The 17,042-nt window shown below is 45.6% G+C and overlaps 2 protein-coding genes across 16 annotated transcripts in view; both read left to right on the forward strand.

The window, feature by feature from the left end:
- UNC80 (unc-80 homolog, NALCN channel complex subunit) overlaps nt 1-12,147 on the forward strand; it is a 121,358-nt gene extending 109,211 nt beyond the window's left edge. For 13 of the 15 annotated variants that reach the window (XM_027636422.1, XM_027636427.1, XM_027636423.1 and 10 more), the window contains 4 exons: nt 5,825-5,906; nt 6,424-6,535; nt 7,712-7,923; nt 8,952-12,147. In XM_027636422.1, coding sequence (XP_027492223.1) covers nt 5,825-5,906; nt 6,424-6,535; nt 7,712-7,923; nt 8,952-9,227 — 682 coding nt within the window. In that variant the 3' untranslated portion in view covers nt 9,228-12,147. Of the gene's footprint in view, nt 1-1,072; nt 2,225-5,824; nt 5,907-6,423; nt 6,536-7,711; nt 7,924-8,951 lie in introns of those variants that run through there. The other 2 variants (XM_027636436.1, XM_027636435.1) reach the window with 2 other exon arrangements.
- Nucleotides 12,148-12,562: 415 nt separating this feature from the next.
- On the forward strand, nt 12,563-15,187 carry RPE (ribulose-5-phosphate-3-epimerase). The gene is made up of 6 exons (XM_027636441.1): nt 12,563-12,722; nt 12,845-12,924; nt 13,005-13,144; nt 13,704-13,838; nt 14,003-14,089; nt 14,522-15,187. Exons 1-6 carry the CDS (start codon nt 12,601-12,603, stop codon nt 14,642-14,644), a joined length of 687 nt encoding a protein of 228 aa, XP_027492242.1. The 5' UTR covers nt 12,563-12,600; the 3' UTR covers nt 14,645-15,187.
- Nucleotides 15,188-17,042: the final 1,855 nt, after the last annotated feature.

Genomic DNA, 17,042 nt, shown 5'->3' on the forward strand with positions numbered 1-17,042 from the left:
TAGTGAGTAAAGCAGCAGATTGGCCTCGGGGTTTCCCCCTTGTTTAGCAATTGCTTGAAAGGCATGAGAAAGATTATGCATGAGGCATTAGCTGTAACCTGTTTTATAAGCATTAGACTGGAGGCTTATATAAAACAGAGACATCTGTTTTTCCATTCATCTCACAATGCTGTCACCACAAAAGACTTAATAGCAATATCAAGCCGTGTTCTTTACCATTCACTAATAAAACTAATATGATAAATCCTGTGGAATATAGTGCTCTGTGGGTGCTTCACAACAATTCTCATTATTTTTACAAGGCATTTCCCATTCTCAAATGACACCTTAGAAATCTTGCAGGTGGACACCATTAAGGTATATTTAAAATTGCCTTGTCAGTGCTGGAGTTCTGGTCTAGCTGTTCCCCATTACTCATGGACAGGGGAACACACAGGGACAGTGTGTCAAATGGGTCAGGAGTGAGCTTAGAAGGGAAGGCTGCACCTTTAACAGCCAGCTCAGTTGTCTTAATCGTCCTTCTTGTCCTGCTGCTGTGCTCCAACCTTTCAGCTCCTGAGGCTGGAGACCTGTTGTTAGTCCCAAGAGCATCTCTGTTTCTTTCCAGGAGAACACAGCCCCTTCCATTGGCAACACGAGGGGTAACACACTGTGTCATTCCTGCACCAGCAGAAGCTGTGGATATGTTGAGATGCGTTTGTGTGAATGGTTTGGGTTTGTTAGTTTGGCTTTAGGTGATGGTGTTGGTTTTTTGGGGTGGGGACAGGCTGCTGTGTTTGTTCATTCTCCCTGAGTGACAAATGAAGGGCTTATCATCCGTGGTGTCACTGAGCTCATCCCATGATTAGTGGTGTCCTTTGTGTGCGTGAACCCTGCTTTGGCAGGTCGGTCTCTAATTGGTGCTGCTGCAGGAGTGGTGTTAGGAAAAGACATTAGCTTCTTGGCAGAGGCAGGAATATTGTTACCTGGTTTTGTAATAAAGTAAGATGGACTGCGTGTCATTGAACATGCTTGAGGGGGCTAAAGAGAACAGAAATCATTCAGTCAGAGAACTTCCATGTTGTCCCTTCAGCAGAGCCAAAAACTTGCTACAAGTGAGGAGGATGAAGGAGAAGGTCTGTATCTGAGTTAAAGCCATGATGATACCAGGTTACATCAGTGTCAATTTTGAAACGTTTTGATTTTGTTAAGTCGAGGGGGAATCACTCCTAATTACTGTGGTGAGGCTGAGGAATGTGAGACAACTAAGTCAAAAGATGAGTTTAAACACAATAATTTATTTTGAACCCTGAAATATAGTCAGTTGCACAATGGGTTCCTACTCATTCCTGTCACAAAATTTTCTCTAGGGACCAGGGCACTATTCTCCACCCTGCCCTGTGGTACAGAGAGCTCCTAAGGCAAACTGGTTGGCAGATGTACTTGGGAGTCAGTTCTGCTGAGGTTTATTACCCATTTCAAGGAGCAGGCACTAACATCTGAAGGAGGGGCATCAGCACTGCAAAGCCTTAGAAGGAATGAAGACAGAAATACTGCAGATGTGTCTGAAAAGGCTAGCTTAGAACTCTGTGAGAAGGAAAAGATGTTTCAACTGCGTCATTAGATGTGCAAATTGGATTCCTCCTCTAAAGGACAGGATTAATAAGGCAGATGTTGTGGGAGCTCATCGTGCTGTGGGAATCATAGGACAGAATTAATTTGGTTTTACATTCAGGAACATTAGTTTAGAATAAAGCAGGCTTGAGGGTTTTTTTATGTAACTTTGATTTCGGCTGGAGTACAACAGTAACTGTTTAGGATCACCTTCTGAATTCAAAGCTGATGTTTAGTCATAACTGACAAAAAGAAATAAATCATATTTCCTGGGGACTAGACCGTTATGGAAGGTAGGAGCATTAAATAAGTTAAACAAATAGTGACAAAAATAAAAAAGACTAAAGTCTGTTTCCCTTTGTTCTATAGCAATTGAACCAGCCATGTAGAAAAGCAGGGAGGACAGGAAGGGGAGAGCACTGAAGTGCTCAGACAGCATGAGGTACAGACAGGGCTGAGAAGCATATGTGTCAAGCATCGTGATCTGTTGTGGTTATAATCTGACAGAAGACGATATTTTCCCAAATCAGAAAGGAAGAAGAAAGAGAAGCCACTCTAGTGGAAATCTGTTGCACAAACATATTTCCCTGTGATGTTTGTCCTTGTGCCTACCTTGGCTTAATGGTGCCTAATAAAAAAAAAATCAGAATGAATCCACATTGCCGGGGCAATCACAGCAGCAGATCTAAGCTAGCTAGGCTGGGATGTGTCTGGGAATACAATACATTTAACACATCCTCTGCTGCCTTTGTCCACTAACTCTCTCATTCATATGTCTTGGGACATAAACTGTGTATGTTCCACCATGACGGTGTGGCAAGCATGTACATCTTTTTAACAGACATTTAAACTCCTTGCTTCCTTAGTCTCTGTTTTATTTTCTTCTTTCTTATCTTTTTTTTTTTTTTTTTTAGCTGCATGGTTTCTTGTAATTCCTGAGCATCACTTCTTATGCTTGCCAACCTGACAAAGTTTGTTTTGGCCCCCACTGTGTGACTGCACTGGCTGTCATTCCTTGTAGTCCTGGCAACATGCATCCACAAAGTTGGGTGTGTTAGATCTTTTGCTCACCTGTCTCTGACCTGTATAATGGGAGTAACATTACTGTGCAGATAAACCCCTGACAGAGATACTCAGAGAGTGACAGAGCATCTTTGTGTTGGGCAGAAAAAGGATGTGGCTTGTTATTCCAACTAAATCTGGCTTATGTCCTGCAGAAGAACTATTCTTATCGATCACATTGCCACAGGAGGAAAACGTACTGTCAGCTGACATGGCATTTGATTCTGTGTTGCTTGGTTGGGTCCTACGGGCTGCCAGAAAAACAGTGTATTCCTGGTCAGGTCTGGTAAACAAGGAGAGAAAGCAAAGGAGGGAGGGCAGACTGCACAGAGCCTGCCACACTCATTTTCACAGAAACAAGATCAGTAGTGCTGCTCTTTCATGTGAAAAGAAACCCTCACAAACCCTCAGGATGGGAAAAGTTATAGCTGCAAATTCAGTAACTAATCCAAAATTTGTCATCTTTATGATTCTCTGTATTTCCTTCACCTCTTCAAAATTTGGGGATAGAAGTCAAAAAGGCAGCCATAGCAGGACTGTGCTATGCACAGGCAGCTCTGTGACACTCAGCTGCTCCCAGGTCCACCCTTTGCCTGCAATAGGTATCTGCAATTTCAGCTCCTAAGATCATCCCAAATTATTCCAATTTGTGTAGTGATTGAGTACTGGAAGGAGACATCCACCAGCTCACTTACTTCACTTATGATATAAGCCAAGCTGAAAATCCCAGATTCCAGCAGGAAGACACAAAATCCAGACTTTCTTTTGCTCACCTACTGGTTGTTCTCAGTGCACAGTTACTCCATGGGAATAGTTTTTTAACTCATGTATAGCCTCTGTGCCTTCATGCAGTCCATGTACATCCTTTATCTAACGACTTTTTCAAAGTGTTTTCATAATGTGTGAACTGAGTTTGTTTTAGCACTGTAAACAGTGTTTTGTACTGAATATAATCGCAGTCTTTCTGCTACAGACATTTATGTCTCCTCACTCACAGAACTGAGTTACCTTTCCTTCATCAGAAATTGTAACAGTATTCTCAAAAGCTAGTCCAGTAGAAAACTATTTTTTTCAAGACCTTGTCCATCTAATTTCTACTTCATTCACATACTAGTAACTACTCTAAAAACTTCTGAAAATTCAGAGGAATAAGTTCTTATGTAATCCTAGAAAGAGAAGATTAAGGAAATACTCCAAGCTATAATTTCAGGTAGTCTGGATCACAAATCTAAAGACTAATTAAGGTTCAGTCTCTTTGCTTCAATAAGGAGTGATGTGTTGCTTCTGGACCTACCAGTCATATGTGCTGCAGTTACTGTCTGGGTCAAGGACACAGTCCTACCAACAAGGAGTAACTCTGAGGGCTCCGCTTATCCCTAAGTGGGTGTTTGCATAATGCTTAGGATGTTTGGTGTGTAAATCATGTCAATACCCTGTGGAAAAACTGGGATATATGTTCCAGGGACTAGTGACCTCAGCTGACGAGCTGTCTGAGGGAGAAAAGGACTCAAATACATCTTGTTGTTTCTGGCTCTGAGCTTGAAGAAGCTTTTCTTTTTTTTCCCAAGCCAGTTGCAGCTGTGGTGAGATTGCTGAGGGTATGTCCAGGACTATTACTAGTCAGACAACTGAAAGAGAAACAGCTTCAGGGTCCCAAGATATCTCTGTCCTTGAGGTTTTCCACTGTCTCCCCAGTAGAGCTGGTAGAAACACTTGGATATGGTTTAATGAAAACTCTTGGCTTTAGTTTAAATGATAAGGGAGGAAGGAATAGGATTTCCAGGTTGTGTAACCAGCCTTTGCCCCAAAGCAGAGCAGGAAGCCCTCATGTTCTGTTCCACCAGACCTTCTAAGGACAATTGATAACTTTTGCCAAAGCGACTAATGAGCTGCTCAGGACACAGAGCTTTTTAAGACATCCTTCATGTTCTGTCTGTCCCTAGGTTTGTCTTCTTCCTCCACTCCTGTATGGCCAGGCAATAAACCTTCACTCTGTTGGTTATACTGAGCAATTCCAGGGAGATACAAGGGAAACATCTAGAGAAAAGAATGTTGTTTTCCTTTACATTAATGCCAGCCAAAATCAAACTGGATTGCAGTCCTGAATCCTCGACAGTATGTCCCAGATAGAGCTGGAAGTTGCTTAAATAGCACATGTGGCTCAGTGGATTCCAGTCTGGCCTAAGAAAGCAGCTGCCTGAGTTAGAAGAAGTCCATTTTAAATGTTAGTGGCTGTTGTGGCCATATGTCTCTCAGATGTAGTTCATTCAGCTAAAGTGTTTTGTGATTGCTAAATGACCAGTTTTTAACTGTTTGCAGGAATACAGTGCTTTAATAAAGATGAGAGGAGTGTGGTATTTTTATATTAAGTAGATTAAATGGTCAGTTGAATGACAGAATGAGATTGTAGCCAAGTATGTTTTATTGCTAAAGATTCTTCTACTGCAGATTTTTGGATATTTTGTACCAACATATTTAAAATCAAAAAGCTGTTGTTTTTTATATACATATATATATATATATATAATTTTTGTTCACTTGTCTTTTTTGTTTGTTAGCCATAAAAAGACTTAAGGCTGCAAGTGTTGAGTGTGGGCCTTGTTCACATAACTCATGCATCCATTATGTGAATGGATCCTTTGTCACTTTGTGTTTGTTTTTTGTTTGTTGACTTAAATTGAAATTAAAACCAGATGACGAAATTGTGATGAGGCTGTGGAGTCTATTTGGGAGGAAAAAAAAATTAGCTTTTACAACATTGTCCTTGAAAAAAGGAAAAGCAAACAAGGAGACTTTTGAGCTAGGAAGCTGATGTTCTTGCCTTCACTGATGTGGCAAAGGATGCAGAGAAGTGAGTGCTGCTCAATGGGATGCATCAATCAATGACTGAAAACTGAAATCTGCAGTTATTTATATTTAGATGCTACCTGTGCGTGGCCAAGTCCTGAATGCCATGACTCCACCTCCCACCCTTTCCTAAGCCCTGGAAGCCACAACCTAACAGACACGTCCCTCCCATCCTTCAAAGACAGTACTGCTCTTTGAAGTGACTGTGCCATTAGTGGTTGGTCAACCTATTTATTTATTTATTTTAGTCCCAGTTGCCAGGACACCTCCTAGTTATACAGGGTGCTTGTGAGCTTGGCCTAATACTGTCAATATCTAACAGGGTGGCAAGTGTGCAGAGTGAGCCAGGACAGCAGAACCTTCTTCTGCAGCAGCCCCTGGGGCGGAAGAGAGGCCTGCGGCAGGTGAGAACACAGAAATGCTGTCTCATTTGGGTTGGCTTTTCTTGTCTGTGTCTGTTTGGACACGATTTGTGGATGTGACTGTTTGGACATGTTTTGTGGATGTGACACGCCCCTTCTACCTAATTTGTGTTATACTAGTACAGTCCCTTAAGTCAGCAGGAACTGGAGCACAAGTTGTAGCTGTGACGTTGGACAAATCTTTAAGAGAGGAGGGATTTAAATTGTTTTAAATTCCTCAATCTTGTCCTCTGCAGCCTTTTTTAAAAATTATTATTATTAAATGACGGTAACACAGCCTGCATTGCATTACTTTCAGTGTTAAAACTGAAAAGGCACAAAACCCAGAGGTTCATATGAAGGAGATGTCTGAGCCATGGAACCCTTAAAACATGTATCTGTTAAAAGTTGAGTGAATGGACATCTAAAGGAACAGACGATGATGATACGTTCTCCTTTCAGAGGAGCAGCTGTGCAATATGTGAACATACATCAGCTAACTCTCTCTCCCAACATTTAGCTTCGACGGCCGCTGCTGTCACGTCAGAAAACTCAGACGGAGCCTCGGAGCCGTCACGGAGCGCGACTCTCCACCACGCGGCGGAGCATCCAGCCAAAGCCTAAACCCTGCGGTAGGGCAGTGCTGCATTCCCAGAACCAGCACTTCACACTGGAAACTAGAAAGTGCTGTGCTGTTGCTTTAACTTGAAGGTTGTTAGTAGCCTATATTAAAGTGAAGTCCTAGCAGTTTTATCCTTTTTCCTAATGAGTAGATTCTTTATCAGAAAATCACCCCCTCAGAACACTCTGATGGTTTCTCCAGTGATTTTTCAAGGTGAAACAGGACATGGACAATGGACATGGACGATTATCTTGTCTCCAAGAGTTGTGGAGAATTTAGGGGGCAGGTATTCTGTCAGGATGCCTTGTCCGAAACCTCTAGATGTGCAAGTTTTGAAGCTGCTATTGAGAGTAGAAGAAAGAAGGATGTCCCATCATTCACAAGCTTAGATGTTCAGAGCTTTAAGGATTGTACATGGAAATGAATGTAGGACTGTGCCACTCCATGCTGTACGTGTCCAGCAGTCAGCACTGCCAAGCAGAGCAGGTAGCTGTATTCTGTACCATCTGAAGTGAGCAGTGAGCTTTGGAGGAAACATCTGGAAGAGCCAAGGTTGCTTGTGAACTTTCTGGATTTCTAAAAGCTCAGCAGGAGTGTTCTGGGGCAACAGCACTGCTGGGGATGTTTGAAACATAAAAGTTAACCCCAAGTAATTAAGAGCAGGAGCAGGGATACCAGGTTTACTGTTAGGTTTTTAGTCTAGCTGTCTTCACCCTGTGCTCTACTGTTAATGCTGGATATTGGACTTAGTCTGCAGGAATGGGAGTCTATCAGCTACACTTTTTTTCTCAGATTTCCTGCAAAATCTCAGGCAATTCCCCTATATATTTGCATGACAGTTTTCCTTTTTTACTTGAGGGCAGAAATGCCTAACTCACATGGGAATTAAACTCAGTATATTCTTCTGGGATGGCAAGTTTTTATGGGTGGTATTGTCTCACCAAGCCATGACAAAGACAGGTGTGCTGGCCAGACCTCAGGAGATCCCCGACACTTTCTGTGGCTGCAGAAAAAGTCACGGTAAAAGGCTTTCAGATTAGATGTCAGTTAGACAGGTTATAAAGATGGAATGAACCATGAATCCTGTCTTAATTGTAAAAACTCCAGGGATTATCTCTTGTCTTTGCTTGTTGTGTTTTTCTTCCCAAATGTTAACCCTCGATCCTCTGGGCTCTGTTCCCTTCAGCGGAGCAGAAGCGGTCGGTGACGTTCACTGAGGCCCCGCCCGAGGCTCCCCCCGCCTGCCCTGGGGACACTCTGGCTCTGGTGGCCCAGCAAATGGGCTGTGGCCACAGCAGCCCCCCAGTGACCAGCGAGCAGGAGCCTCTCAGCAAGCCCGTGCTCACCTCCTCCCCTGCCATCATTGTCGCTGATCTCCACAGCCAGGCCACCGGCCAGGTACCGTGACTGAGAGGTTTGTGGTGTGGGTCTGTCCCCCTTGCTCCACCCGAGTCATGTGGTTACAGCACTGTAATGAAAGCTTGAAGGAGAGGGACGGCAGCAAACTCTCCTGGGTGGCTGTTTGCTGTCCCACCCCCTGCTTCTGAAAGCCATTCCCTTCTAGATCTGTGCAACTATTCCTAATTTGCAGATATATTTCCTGCATCTTCCTTTTCCATCACAGATCCTTCTGGACCTGCTCACCAGTGCAAGCTTTCCTCAACAGGTTTTGCAGGTTATTCCCTGAGAGATGCCTCCTTAGGGAAGGACTCCTTCAAAAGCCTCAGGACTGTTTTAGTGAAAGCATCACACTGCAAAAAAGGAGTTGCTTGTCTAACATTTTTCTCTGTTGGACACCAGTGAGGACAGTGCAGGGAAAATCTCAGTCATCCCTTCAACACACCAGTGACATTGAGATCACTTCTATATGCCCAGATATCTTTTGGGGCTGTGTCCTTTGCCATGAACAAAAGAAAGACCCCTGTCTTCAGAATCACAGAATGAATCTCAGAAGGGTTTGGATTGGAAGATCATCTCATTCCAGCCCCCTGTGATGGGCAGGGACACCTTCTACTAGACCAAGCTGCCCCAAGCCCCATCAAACCTGGCCCTGAACACTTCCAGGGATGAGGCATCTGTAACTTTGGGCAACCTGTGCCAAGGTCTCACCACCCTCACAGGGAAGAATTTTTTTTCTAATATCTAATCTAAACCTACTCTCGGTTTGAAGCCATACGTTAAAACAGATGAAATAAGGAAGTGTTGATGACTGAAATCAGATAACTTTTCTGATAATTTCTGCAAATTTGATTCACCAGAAAAAATGTATCATTGTCAGGGGTATAATTTTAATGGGTTTATAATCTGCAAATACCTAGCCCTTTACGGTAAAATCTATTTCTGTACGAGAAAATATTTTATAGATGTTCCTTTGCTTTTTTTGCCCCCTCCCACTTTCTCTCTGCCTGACCACCAGCTCTCCTCAGTTGCAGAGCGAGGCACTCTCTGCTGAGAAGGAGAAGGAAAAAGAGGAGGGCCTGGAGTCCCGGCCAACAACAGCACAGAGCACCCCACCCACCCAGCTCTCTGACACTGAGGACTTTGCTGGCCTCGAGACCACCAGCTTGCTGCAGCACGGGGACACTGTCCTTCACATCAGTGAGGACAACGGGATGGAGAACCCCTTGCTGGCCACTCATTTCAGCTTCACACACGTGGAGCTTGGGGAGACGGACGTCGATCTGGATGAATCTCATGTTTAACTCCTGGGGAAGTGCCGTAGTGGGAGGAGGAAGAGAAAGTGCACTTTCTCCTTAGAATTCACTGCTGACTAGTAATTAATTAAAACCAAGAGCACTTTATTATCCTTAATATAAGAAAATGGCTATCAGTAGGTTGCTATAGACTGGCAAGTCTCTGTTTGTGAAATCTGTTTCAGTTCAGGGCAAGACCACAAGATAAGAGAATTTGTACTGAATTCTCAGGGTAGGGGTGTGTAGCCAAACGTCCACAGAGCCTTGATCTGGCAGCCGTGTACTGTGAGCAGCAGCCTCATGGGTAACAGGCTGTTGGACTGTGTGAGACAGAAAAGCCTCTTCTGTGATTGTGCCCAATATTTATTTTTGTAGTGTTTTTGAGAGGGGGGCTATATAGCAGCTGAATCCAAGGCTCTTACACCTTGGTACTGACAGTGAAAACACTGACAGGACCAATCTAAAGCTTGATTTTCACAAGCTTGGGACCATTTTTTCTAACTTGCAGAGCAACGATAAGCACTAGGAAGCAATTAGACTTTTTTTTTCCTCCTTTCTGTTGGCCCTGCAGGCTTCAGTTCAGCTTACTTTTGTCTGTTAGTTTCATCCCACTCTGTAAGATATTGCCTTTGTGCTACAAAAATATTTGCTCTGTAAAACCGAATACAGTACATTCCATAAGCAGGAATGCATGTGCTGTGCACAGATACAGATGGGCAGGGGCTGAGTGATCTGCAGCCCACACTGTCCTGCTTAAATGTACTGAGCAATTCATCTCGACAGCTTACAAAGAACCCCAAGAAACTGCATGGTCCCAAGCAACTGCTCCACTGATGCTGTTGGATGTACTTAGATAGAGGGATTTTAAGTAAATATTTATATATGGTATTTTCATGTTCCTATTTATAAATATATATATATATATATATATACACACATTGTAAACAAAAGATGGCTATTCCAGGGCAGAAAACTTGATGAAAGAATCTATTTTTGGCATGTTGAGATTGTATTTAAAAAGGCTACATTTTATGTATGTAATGATCATGGATGCAAGTGTTAAATATGTGTATGTAACATTTACAGAAGGGGAAGATCCCGAGGGGGATCAGCTGAAGTCACAGCTGAGTTATGGGCTCTGCTGCAGCATCATGGAATTATACTGAAATGTGAATTTAGCCATTGGCTACCGACAGGCAAACTGCAAAACAGCTGTGAAACAAACCATGAAATCATCAACAATGCCCAAAGTTACCCTCTGCTTTGGGAATCGTACACTGCCTTTTTCAGCTCACGTTAGAAGAACTGGGGTTTATAATTGTGGCATTATTGTGCAGAGGAAAATGTTTTGGATCATCCTGAGAGTATCTAAAACACGCTAATTACCAGTTTGGCTCCTGAAGGCTTGTCATTTGGACACACACATGATAAAACGGCCTTAGGAGGGAAATGATATCCTGCCAGCCATTTCCAAAGAAAGGACTTGCATCTCTCCTTAACAACTCTGAAGTAGCTGTTAAAACACAGCCACATGAAGAGCTGCCTCGCTGCTGTAGTGCAGCACGCAGATTTTACTGTGGCTTGGAAAATTAACCACGCACCTGGCAGCAGGTTTCAGCCTCTGGAAGCCCGTGGAGCCTCAGGCTGCACTGCCTGGCATTTGCCAAATGCTCAAATTTGACAGGAGCTGTGCACACCAGTCTGGAGATTGAACTCGTCTGCATTAAACCTCCGAAGAGAGCGAAGGCCATCTTTCTCCAAGGTGCTTAGCATGCTCTGCTGCCACTGCATTGGTGAGAGATGGAGGCTCTCAACCCTCTTGGGAAAAGCAGGGCTGAAAAAGCAACTATTTTTATAGTGCAGCATATATATCCCGATATATATGGGGATATATAATGTACAGGTGGTGCACCAATGCAGCTCCAAAGGGTACCTGGTTTTCTAAGAGAGGCGGCTGGGTGGAGGTGGCAGTGCCCCGTTTTATGTCCTGAGCAACAAACTGCTTCCTCTGCTGACCAAAACGTGCTGTACTGCTTCTTATCTCCTCAGTGCACTGGAGCCAACGCCAGGTACCTGTAGGAGACTGCTTTGGATTAGCTCCTATCTCAGAGGTCACTCCAAGCAATTGCTGAACTTCAGATGATAAATGTTATTATTAACAGTGACGCACAAATGAGGAAGAACATAGCTTCACTTTCAAGTCCCAAGGTAGGCTGGGTCACTGGCAGTCATGGGGAGGAGAGCTTCAAACGTGAGCTGAGACACAACACAGAGAATTCATGGTGCACTTTATGGCGTGACCTGCTGAAAATGAGAAGGAAGCATCTTCATTAATGAAAAGTAGAGGCCTCACCACAGTACTCTATTTTAGCAATGACAAAATTACTGTGATTTGCTTCATTTAATTCAGTGTATGTAATAACTGTTTCAAGTTTCCATTGTGTCTGGTGAATCCACAGTAGTAAGCCATAGCAAGGACTAAAATGCCTATTTTTAATGTCTACCCTGCTAGAAATCAATGCAGCTTATAAATGATGTAATCTGTAATTTAGTTTTATCCAGGTGGCCGGGCAACTGGCTTTGGTTTTGTGGGATGGCTGCTGAGAGATGGCACAGACACGCAGGCCCATTAGCCTGATTTCTCATGTTTTACTGTCATATCGGTTGCCCTTAACGCTGTCCTGATGAGGTGCATACAAAGTACTCTAGCTGGTTTGTGCTTTCCTTCTGTCTCTCTGTACCAGAACTGGTGTATTTCCTCTGTGAAGACAAACGATGCTGCTTTACATAGTGTTAGAGGCCTTAAGCGCATGTCGTGTTCAGCAATGTCCGGCTGTGCCTGTCTTGTCCGTGTGTCGGTCGATCCCGTTGCCTCAGCATTTTATGCAAACGCTGCCCCGAGGGCTAAATACAAAGGAGTGACGGCAAAGGACAGAGTTCTGTGTTTGAGCCTCTTGCGCAACACGGGCGGTCTCTCTCTCTTTCTCTCTGAAAGGCTTCGATACGCGGTTTTGTTCCAGGATACCGACAGCATTCGTTAAAATTTACCCGTCAGCTCCCGGTGCTGGCGCAGGGGGTGCCGCGGGGTCTCTGCCCTCCCCCGTTCCAGCGTGGGGCTGGAACTGTCTTTGGGGCTGACGAAATACACTTCACTGGGAACTGTAAACCACTCAGACCAGGGTTATTATCATTGCTCCCCTCAGTTTGGGCCCGCGAGTTGCGGTCGGGAGGGATCCAAATCCCTCGAGCCGCCCCCTGCGACGCCATTTGTGTCCCTCAGCGCGGGCGGAGCTGCGGCCCCGAGATGGCGGAGGCACCGCCCCGCCCCTGCCTCCGCCCGCCCGCCCCGCCCTCCGTCCCGGCAGCAGCCGCGGCCGCAGTGATGGCGTCAGGGTGCAGGATCGGGCCGTCCATCCTCAACAGCGACCTGGCGGCGCTGGGCGCCGAGTGCAGCCGCATGCTGGACTGCGGGGCCGACTACCTGCACCTGGATGTAATGGACGGGTAACGCCGGGGGCGGGCGGGACGGGACGGGACGGGGGCGCGGGGGGCGGGCCGGTCCGCCCGCCCCACCCGGCCGCCCGGGGTAACCTGCGGGCGGGCGCGTCTCTCTCTTCGGCTCCAAGACACTTCGTCCCGAACATCACCTTCGGCCACCCCGTCGTGGAGAGCCTGCGCAAGCAGCTGGGCCAGGAGCCCTTCTTCGGTAAGGGCCGGGGGCTGCGGGGCGCTGCCCCTCCGGCAGCGGGACCCGGCCCCAGCTCCCCGCTCGCTCCCCTCTTCCAGACATGCACATGATGGTGGCCAGGCCGGAGCAGTGGGTTAAGCCCATGGCAGTCGCTGGCGCGAACCAGTACACCTTCCATCTAGAAGCGACGGACAATCCCGGGGCGCTGATAAAGGACATTCGAGAGAATGGGATGAAGGTGAGGGGAGCACGGTCTGCACTCGGCGTAATGAGCAGACACCTTGCTGGCAGGTTCTCTGGTGCCCAGTGAATCTATGTCGGGGGAGGTGTAAGCTGGATATTAGGAAAAGTTTCTTCATCCAGGGGGTGTTTGAGCAGTGGAATAGGCTCTCTGGGGAAGTGGCTATGGCCCCAAGTCTAGCAGAGCTCAAGGAGCACTTGGACAATGTTCTCAGGCATGTGGTAGGATTGTCGGGGCTGTCCTGTGCAGGGCCAGGATTCAGACTCAGTGATGCTTGTGGGTCCCTTCCAGCTCAGGATATTCTGATTCCATGATTCTATGAAAAACTAATTGTTGCCATTTCAGGTGGTCAGACATTGGCACTTGCAGCCTTAACACTCAGTGCATGAAGTCAGTCTTCAATTTCAGTGAAGAGAATCGGGAATCTTTACCTAACCAGCTTGTTCTTCCAGAGCTTAGACAGACACACAGTTACTTTCCTAGGAGTCTGTACTGAGCTCAGGCCAGCCTTGCCATCATCCTAAGGTGCACTTGGATTTTTCTTACCTCCCCACAGGTTGGCTTGGCCATCAAGCCTGGCACTACAGTTGAACACTTGGCACCTTGGGCCAATCAGATAGACATGGCTTTGGTGATGACAGTAGAACCTGGGTTTGGAGGGCAAAAATTTATGGAAGACATGATGCCAAAGGTAAACTACGTTTCTCTTTCCTTATTTATTGAGCTAAAAGCTAACTAACAGTATGGAGTGTAGTGGTGAAGTAAATAAACCTTGTCTAGATGTGTAAGAAACTGCATGAGATGGTGGTAGCTCAGTGTGGATCTCAGTGCCCACCTTTTTATATGGTTCCCCAGGTTCAGTGGCTGAGGACACAGTTTCCCTCCTTGGATATAGAAGTGGATGGAGGAGTAGGGCCTGACACTATCCATAAGTGTGCAGAGGTAAGAGGTCGCAGCAGAGTACCATTCTCAGTCACTATGCTAAGACACTTGATCAGCTCCCAGAAAATGAAGCTTTGGAGGAATTTTGACTGTTAAAGTTTTCAGAGGGAACACACTTAGGCACCTAATATAAAAATCTACTTGGGGTCTAATCTTTTGCGTTTTCTTAATAGTGGCTACTGAAGCCTCCCCTAAGCTAGAGAAGTTGTTTGTTTCTTGTGTGTTCAGGTAAATAGGAGCAATGATGAAGAAAGAGGGGGGGAAGAGCTGTCTTTTCTAAACTTAATTGGATGTTTGCAGTTGGAGATATGTCACCTGTTCCCAGAAGTAGCGTTTGTTTGCCACTAGCCCAGAATTCAGTACCTCCTTAAGTGCTTTACAACAGGAAAACTGTAAGCCTGTTCCACTGAATGGGTGTCCCATGTCTTTCAGGCAGGTGCCAATATGATTGTGTCTGGCAGTGCTATTATGAAGAGCGCAGACCCAAGGTCTGTGATCAATCTGCTCAGGAATGTGTGTTCAGAAGCAGCTCAGAAGCGCAGTCTGGATCGATGAGACTTGCCCAAGCCGTGTTCAAGAAGGCTCTGGGCATGCAGGAGAACCCTTGTTTCTCATGTACAAGGGAGGGCTGGATGAACACTAATCACAGAAGCTTGTTGCTGCTGAACAGAGGAGTCATTCCTTCACTGCGATGAAGCAAGCAGCAGTGGGAAACATTGTGCCTGTCTTTCAGGGTTGGAAATGCAATGGTTTGAGCCTGTCTCTTGATTCTGTGGAGGCTAATTTTATAGCACAAGCTCTAATGCTGACTGGATTGACTTACAGTCAGTTTTTTGCTTGCTAGAAGAGTGTAGCATTGCCACAAGCGATCTGTCTTGTGAAAGACTCTTAATCAAACTGCCTTCTGCTGTGTCTGTATTTTGTCATTTGATCTGTGCATTCCTACAAAACTTTTCCACTACTGCATTAAAACGCCACTTCCTTGGTGCGGTAAAGTCTCCTTTAAGCTGACTGTCACAAATGACTGGGTTTGGGACTAAGTTTGGGGAAAATGCAGTCATAAGAGGGCTAAAAAAAAAATCCCACTGATACCAGAAATATCCTTGTGCTTTGCCTTTATCGAACAAGTCAGTGCAGCATTTTTACCAGGTCACAAAGTGGGGAATATCTTCTATATCTTCTCATTTAGCTTTCAAGTAGCCAGTTAAGACAGCAGTGTCTGAAATTCCAGGAAGCAATGAGTTTCCATGGAAGAACATTGCTTTAAAACTGTTCCGATAGTTAAAAACCTTTCTCTTGTCCCACAGCTTCCTTGGTTTATGTGCCTGAGTAAACCATTAAGGTGGTGACCTACAGAACTGATACTGCTGAAGTGATATGTAGGTTGAAATGTCTGGAGATGGCTCTGTAAAAACCCTTGTGGAACCACATACTTCTCAGTCCTTCCGTTGGCTGTGCCCACTTCACAGACTGGCCTGTCTGGGCACATGAAAGGAGACCTGCAACACACCAGAGGAAGACCTGAGCAGGCTATTTTTACATAGACCTGTCTCCCATAGCTCCACTTAGGATTGTTGACTCTTTAATATTTTGTGGTTTTCTGCGTGGTATTTTTCCCTTTAAGTTGTAATTACAGAAGGGTTGCAGTCTGCTCCCCCAGGGGCCCAGGCCAGGAGGCTCCCATTTCCACAGGCCCACAGCTTTGCTGTGTTGTCCTCACAGCAAAGCTGGGCAGGTGTCACCTGGCAGCTGCTGAGGGCAGTGCTGGAGCTGGTACACCCCTTCTCCTGAGCCCAGAGCCTGCAAAGTGCCCCACAGCAAGGGCCACTGCCCTTCTTAAGGAGGAGTGAGGGCTAGTTCAGACAGTCTAGGTAAGTGTCTCAAATGGCTGAACTGCATCTTTTTCCTGTGTGGTTAATTGTGGTTTAGGTGAACAAATGTTGCTTCCTGTTTCCACTTGCAACCCCATTTGGGAACTAGCAGAGTTGTTTGGACATACTGCACTGAGTGATCTTTCAGAAGAGGCTTGCCAAAAGCAGGCTTGGCTAGGAAAGGCAAGTCCAAGGCCTATTGGGTGTGTAAGAGCAGCTTAGCTGTGCTTCTAGAAAGAACCAGCATTGAGTTTAATGTACGTGCATGGACAAACAGTCACAGCTCTGGTAGGTAAAATGCAGGCTGAGCACCCATCAGCTACGAAAATGCTAGTTCAGGATGTGGAGTCTGGCTTTTCATGCTGTTGAAAGCAGTAGAACAACAGCTGTGCTATCCTGGCTTCCTGCAGTTGAGTGTGAACTGGATTGAAAGCGTAATCAAAGCATTTCTGCTTTTTATCCTTAATAATGGGGGGGGAACACCCAAGTTGTGCTAGTTAATTGATGGTACTAGGTTTTGTGGAACCTAGTATGCTTTCACAGGTTGTAGCCATGTCTTTGTCATTGTTTTAAAGCTGGCAGTTTGCACTTGCATTGACTCTCAGGTTAGGAGTCTTGTGGGAGAGAGACATTACGCACACAGAGTATAATTACTTAATTGCTTCTGAGTCCTACCCAGGTGGGTTTATGCAGCTGGCTCCTGCTGCAGTAGCTTTTACACATCTCAGGTTAAAGGTGTTAGTGACCACATTCATGGAGTAACAGTAATGAATGATTCTTGAATTTCCTTTAATGCTTAAGGCTGTTTCAAGTTTCTTTCCTCTGTACATTTACAGAAGTAATCTGTTCGGGTCTGTTCAGGCCTGCCCTCCTGTTCTCAGGAGGGCCTGTCACAGCCCCAGGGACTGGAACCAAGTGCCCACATGAAAACCCAGCAAGCTGCTTGCATGGTCTCCCCGGGGCCAAATAAACCCCAGGCCCACTAGGTTGCAGAGCTCTGTTAAGGGAGAGCACAGCCTGGTGGTATTGAGGCACATGGTCTAGAGCAGTCCAGGGGGGTCTGACAGCACAGGTCTGTCTGT

This window comes from Corapipo altera, unplaced genomic scaffold (genome assembly GCF_003945725.1).
Source record: "Corapipo altera isolate COAL_440 unplaced genomic scaffold, ASM394572v1 45, whole genome shotgun sequence".
Lineage (NCBI taxonomy): Eukaryota > Metazoa > Chordata > Aves > Passeriformes > Pipridae > Corapipo > Corapipo altera.

Bases quoted from the DNA above. Each gene is read 5' to 3' on its own strand.
- RPE (XM_027636441.1), top strand. From the start codon at position 12,601: ATGGCGTCAGGGTGCAGGATCGGGCCGTCCATCCTCAACAGCGACCTG. The intron at 13,839-14,002 runs GTAAACTACGTT...ATGGTTCCCCAG, and splicing joins TGGAAGACATGATGCCAAAG to GTTCAGTGGCTGAGGACACA. The intron at 14,090-14,521 runs GTAAGAGGTCGC...CATGTCTTTCAG, and splicing joins CTATCCATAAGTGTGCAGAG to GCAGGTGCCAATATGATTGT.